The 6,000-nt window shown below is 40.6% G+C and overlaps 1 protein-coding gene, 1 long non-coding RNA gene and 1 pseudogene across 2 annotated transcripts; 2 read left to right on the forward strand and 1 right to left on the reverse strand.

Annotated features, from left to right (window-relative positions):
- Positions 1-54: 54 nt before the first annotated feature.
- On the forward strand, positions 55-2,262 carry LOC149099752 (uncharacterized; annotated as a pseudogene).
- A 2-nt stretch (positions 2,263-2,264) lies between these two features.
- LOC149099753 (uncharacterized) lies at positions 2,265-3,647 on the forward strand. The gene is made up of 2 exons (XR_016203994.1): positions 2,265-2,409; positions 2,629-3,647. It is a non-coding gene; the product is annotated as an uncharacterized LOC149099753 (long non-coding RNA).
- Positions 3,648-4,285: 638 nt separating this feature from the next.
- Positions 4,286-4,928, reverse strand: LOC110058065 (uncharacterized). Its single transcript, XM_089278757.1, has one exon. It carries the CDS (start codon positions 4,911-4,913, stop codon positions 4,302-4,304), a length of 612 nt encoding a protein of 203 aa, XP_089134883.1. The 5' UTR covers positions 4,914-4,928; the 3' UTR covers positions 4,286-4,301.
- Between the last annotated feature and the right edge of the window lie 1,072 nt (positions 4,929-6,000).

The raw sequence follows: 6,000 nt of genomic DNA on the forward strand, positions 1-6,000 counted from the left end.
GCTTCCATCCAAGTTTTGGCTTGTTTTCTACACAATCTCTTTTTGGTAAAGGTGATGTGTGTCTGCCATGTCATCCCGTGTTGTTTGCCACGTGTCTTCAACGACAAGGTTGCCACCTGCAATGAGTTAGTTTGTTCCCTTTTGGAGCTCCTTCCTTACCTTTTTTGTTGGTTTCACAAGGGGCGTTTCTATCATAAGGCTGGAAAATTATTGTTAGCTGATGGGGTTTACGCTAATCATGTAGGACAGTATTGTTTGTATCGTAGTTCTCATGGCACCATTTTGAAGGCTTTGAATTTACTTTGACCTTCTAATAAGCTATTACCTTTCCTATTTTATTTAAGTGCGTGTTTATTCCATTGTTTTAAGTTATTTTATATAGGTCATGCTTCTGCGGCCATGATATCATGTGCCATGCTCGACTCCCTTTATTGTTTCGAACCCCTTTTGTTTTTAAGTGCTTGGGCTTCAATCGAAGTTTATTGTTCGAGGGTTTATGTTCCATTGAAGGATTCTATCCTAGTTTATGTTATGGCAAGGGGTTCGATCCTCACTCATAATGTTGGATTGAAGCCCAAGAATTAACAAGTGAGGATCGAAGTCCTCAAATAAAATTATCTTGGATCAAAGCCCAAGAATTAACAACAAGCGAGGATCAAAGTCCTCAGATAAAATTATCTTGGATCAAAGCCCAAGAAATATAAGTGAAAAGTGAGGATCTAAGTTCTTAGAATAAAATAATCTTGGATCTACAAGCCTGAAACAGAACGACCAAGGAATTTCGGCATTGACTGGAAAGAAACGCGAAGAAAATGCGACCTCTGGTTCACTGCAATCAATTGGCCCGATTCCTGTAGTTCAAGCCGAAAATGTACCTTCAACCTTGGATTCTGGAAATGACCAAAATCTTCAAGTGCCTGGAACCTTAATGTCACCTGGAATGCAATTGCCACATGGTCTGTCGTACAATCAAGCTGGAAATACGCAAGAACCGGGGAGTCCAGGTACAGCTTTTCAATTGCCTACTAACTTAAACACAAATGCCACAGCCTTTCAGCCTAAGGCTAAGTTACCTAAGCTTGTTCTACCGAAATTCAGGAGATATTATGCAATGGCAGAGCTTTTGGGATAGCTTTAGCAGCACAATCCACACTAACCCACAATTGAGCCAAATAGATAAATTCAACCACTTGCATTCATTGTTGAAGGGTCAAGCTGCACATGCTATACAACGGTTGACTCGAACAGATGCGAACTACAACTTGGCAACTGAATTGTTGCAAAATTGTTTTGGCAAGACCCAGAACATTATCTCAACGCGCATGGATGAGCTGCTTAAAATTCCTGTGTGTTCAGGAGATAAGGCTTCACAACTCCGGTTCGTATACAACAAGATTAGCATTAACATACGAGAGTAAGCATCACGGGGAGTGAATTCTACTAAGTATGGAAGCTTATTGATTCCAGTAATCATGTCCAAATTACCACAAGAAGTGCAAATTCAAGTTGCGAAAACACCGCTCAAGAGGTATGGGAAATTTCAGAGTTATTGGATGTCATCCGACAGGAAGTTGAGGCTCAAGAGATTAGCGCAGGTGTCAAAACAAATGTGAACACTATGGAGAAACCAAAACAATCACAGTTGAAATTAGCCCCGTCGTCTGTAGCTCTAGTCGCTGAAGGAGGTACGCAACCTCCATCAATGTCAGGAAATTGAATCAGATGCGTTTATTGTCGTGGTGATCATTATTCGGCTTCTTGTGAATGTGTGACTGACCCGCAAGCTCATTTCGAAATTCTTCAGAGGGATCGCAGATGTTTTGTTTGCTTAAGATCCGGTCATCGTGGTAATTCGTGTAACAAGAGCTGCCAACATTGCCAAGGGAACCATTATCAGTCCATCTGCCACCAAATTCTGTCATCGAAGGATTCGTCATCTGCCCCAAATGAGAATTTGCTTGCACGTGACATGCAAACACGACCCTTACAAGCCAAGCACCAGAGAGTCCATTACACCCGAGCACTGCAACGACTGCTAGCTCTGAAGTAAAGGGAACTGTTTTACTGCAAACCGCAACAGCAATGGCAACTAACGAAGATGGGTCTAAGTCCACAAGGGTGAAAATATTATTCGATAGCGGAAGCCAGAGATCTTATGTTACCGATAGTCTGAAGTCCGTGAAATCAGAATTGCTTCATCTCAACACAACTGGCAAGAAAAACTTTCAAAAAACAAAAATGCGATGTAAACTTGAAGCTTGAAGACCACAACAACGAGGCAGGTCACATCTACATACTTGATGAATGCATTAAATGCTGAATACTCGCAATCAGGGTCCACAAAGAAAGTACAAGAAACAGCTGTAATGGCTCATTTCAATCAATATGTTGAAGAAACAGAAGACAGTTGTGAGTAACTTATTATCTCAAATCGGCCAGTTAATGCAAAAATTGCAATTTCAAAATGAGTGTATATTCCTTAATAGCGATTTTAATCTGAACAGCAATTCTTCCAAGAGTGGTGCTTAGACTATCTCCAAATCTTTAGGATGCCAAAGTGAGTCAGGGTTTCCTATAAAAGTTTACTTTTGGAGAAAATAATAAATGTTAGCGATTTTTTTTTTAAAGAAAATACCATATATGGGGATATGCTGCCAGGACATGGCCATCATTCTCCAAGAGCTAACAGCTAATACTCCCCCAAAAAAGGCCAGGGATCTCATGTGTACCATTTGCAGATTGTTACCACTGAGGGTTCTTTAACCCGAAATGACTGCTGCTAGTGCTGTCCTGGTACCTTTTAGGAGCCTTTAAGTTTATGGATGTAAAAAATGAAAGTAACTGTAAAGGTTTTTTGTCTTGCAAATAGCTTTTGTTTCTGAATTATTCCCCTTTAAACAGTAATCCCAGTGTTTTTTTTAATTTGTGCCTCTTAGGAGGCAACACCTACTAAATGAGAGTCTGGTACCTCTGAGGTGAAATGAAGTTGCTGTTGTTGTTTTTGTTGTTTTAGGGGTGTTTTTAAAATTTTCAACAACCACACCTGCAATTTTTATAGGGGGTAACGTCCCTCTCCCGGAGTTAGTATATCTCATTTTGTGTTTCACTCATAATCTAAAGAGTGAAAAGAGACCTATCATAAACCAGTACTGATAGATTTGTGGCTAATTGTTAGTATAAACTAGTACTGATAGCTTTTTATATTTTGTCTTATTGTACAGGGGACAATGAGTCTACCAACAGCCCTGTGAGTGTTAAAGATATTTTCCACTTTCTTACTGGGAAAACCACAAGGCCAATTTTACCCTCAGAGAAGAACAGTTTTGGCATAACAGTAAAATTCATTCATTGCAGCACTAACCACCAAATTTGTTTCCCAACAGTTTCTACTTGCACCCTTTGGGTACAGTTACCGGTGGCTCACATGACCACGTACAGTGATTTTAAATTTAATATGGACACTACAATAACACACGAAAAGACCTTTGGCAGAGTTTAGATGACCTTTTATTGTCTCCAAGTGTTGGCCAAAGCCATTTCCGACAGAATGTTCAAGTGTTAATTAGTAATATGGTGTCAACAAATTTGTTAAAATTCTGTAACTTGCAAGCAGCCTGTTGTTTGGATTACATGCATTTGTCATTGAAGATGGGTTGTTCAAAATTCTCAGTGTATCTCAGACATAGATGCAGGAATGAAACATAGTAAATGAACATGCAAATTTGTTTGCATTACACTAGGAAGGTGAAACGGTACCCATATCCCATTGAAGAGGATGCCCCTCACCATTTTATGGTGAGAAATGATTGTGTTGTTCCAGATAATATCCATACTCCTCCCGCAGAGGTTTATTGTTGGTTTGACCCCAGCCTTCCAGATATTCCAGTTTTGGTTCAAACTTTTTTCTTTGAAGATTTTGGATTTGGAAAGTCCCCTCCCCTATGACTTTCCAAGGCCTTAAGGTGAGTAGGAATATTTTCTGGTACCCCACAATATGTTATTTGGCTGGTAGCAGTGCACAAACTATTATGTTCTTGCCTCCTTCCTCTCTCAAAGGAGTCCTTAGCAAAGTGTTTTCCCTGGTCACAGAACATGAGAAATTTAGGGTTCACCTGTTGCGAACTTGATTAGCTTCTCAAAAAGAATTCCTGCTTCCAGAATGCTTGTGGAGTGGGATAAGCTATTTTTTTCCATGACGTATTGAAAATACTCGCAGAAAACTGGGTTGGTTTCATCATCTTCATTATCGAATCCTTCAAACCTATTTTCCATTTCTGTAATCTTGGTGGGGATACTAGAACTTAGCAGTCGCTGTGTCCAAAATCCTCGGGCAGGAAGCACATCATGTCGGGAACACCGGAAACAGTGGCATGCTTTGACTTCCTGATCTGGTCACTGTTGCAATATTCCTTTACCTTATCCAGATCAGTCTGGAGCAGATCAGCAAAACAAAACCAAGTAGCCTCTTTATGCAAGTCACTGGTCAGATTGAGAATATCTGATTCATGAAGGTCTTGAAAGAAGTCGATCCACCAACTTGAATGTTGTTTCCTGTAATGTGACCATTGACATTCAATATGCTGATTTCTAGTGCTCGATACATACTTGTGAGACTTGGATCCTGCATATTCATCCAATCCTTGAGCCCTCAAATAGCACTGTATTCCAGCAACCAGACCGTTTTCAGTGTTGGGGTCAGTATAGACGCGTATTGGGCATCCGTGTGCTGCTTTGACATGCTTGATGAAATAGCTTGCTACACACTTTGGATTTTTGTTCGATCGTTGGACCTCGAGCCAAATAATTCTTTGGCTAAAGCCGTTGACACAGCCGTGAATGGAAAAGCCAACCGGCTTTAGTTTATCATGCTCGTCCATGTGCCAGCAGAAGTTGGATCCAGGTGACACATACATCCTGCGCTGAAGGCAACGGCTCCTGTGTTCCACTTCCCTAGGATTGACCTCCCTTAATAATGACTCGACTAATTGCCGAGGAACATTAATCCGGTGTTTGAGATGCAAGACATGCCACATAGTCCTGTAGCCATTAAGGCTATCAGGACCAGTGCATATTTCTTGTAAAATGAGATTCCGGACGCATTCCTTGAGCTCCTCGTCTACTTTTCACGTCTCTTAAATGCGGGGGCTTGGTATTAATAGGGCTCCCCCGGACCAATTAAATTTAGACAAGAAATTTCTAATATGGCGGCCGTTGTGCCGTTGGAAGGCGAGAATCAACTTTGCTCATATCCTTCGCCAAATATGATATTTATCCATTAATAATAAAAGCTAACTTCAAAACTGAGTGGTTGTCTTTTATTCATGGTTTACATACAGAACATTTGGCGTATTTGACCATAAGACTTCAAGAAGATTACCTTTGATTGCGTGCCATTTGTTTGAAAATCCCCTCTTCAGTTCCCAGGCTTTTCCTTTGTACAAACTTGCTATGTTCTTTTGCTTCTTACTATTGGATAGTTTAGTATTTTATAGATATAAGAAGCTCTGTGATTGGTACTTTTAGTGGCGCAAAATTCCCGGAAAGTTTGAATAAATTTGGAGGGATTTTGCTTGTAAACAAAACCGTTCGCGATCTAAGAAGATGTTGGGTTTTGGTGAGCCTTGTGCGAAGAAAGCCAAGTGTGATCAGCAGAAAGTATATAATGAGAGACAAAAGGAAAAACCTCGAAAGCCTCAATTTAGTTTAAATTTTCAGTTCCGGATCTGCGAAGAGGACGAGATGAGAGCCACAAATGAAAGATTCGTGCAGCTACGCAATATGGCGAATTTGCGATCTGGGCAGACAAATGCTGATTTCCTGATAGCTCTTATGGATCGGTATGAGGGATTAACGGGGGAAACTGCAAAGGAAATGCACTCGGTTGAAGTGCAGGCAAATTCTACAGTCTGTTTTTGAGCTTTATACTCAACGAGAAGTGAAAACAATCGACTTCCAGTGCCAGTGGCCGTGTGGGGAAGCACCTCTTTATAAGCAGATTCT

The sequence above is a fragment of the Orbicella faveolata genome, unplaced genomic scaffold (genome assembly GCF_042242905.1).
Source record: "Orbicella faveolata isolate gen_17 unplaced genomic scaffold, um_ofav_v1 contig_46, whole genome shotgun sequence".
NCBI classification, from domain to species: domain Eukaryota; kingdom Metazoa; phylum Cnidaria; class Anthozoa; order Scleractinia; family Merulinidae; genus Orbicella; species Orbicella faveolata.

What these genes read in the sequence shown, in the direction of transcription:
- LOC110058065 (XM_089278757.1), bottom strand. Translation starts at nt 4,913, where the DNA reads ATGTATGTGTCACCTGGATCCAACTTCTGCTGGCACATGGACGAGCAT.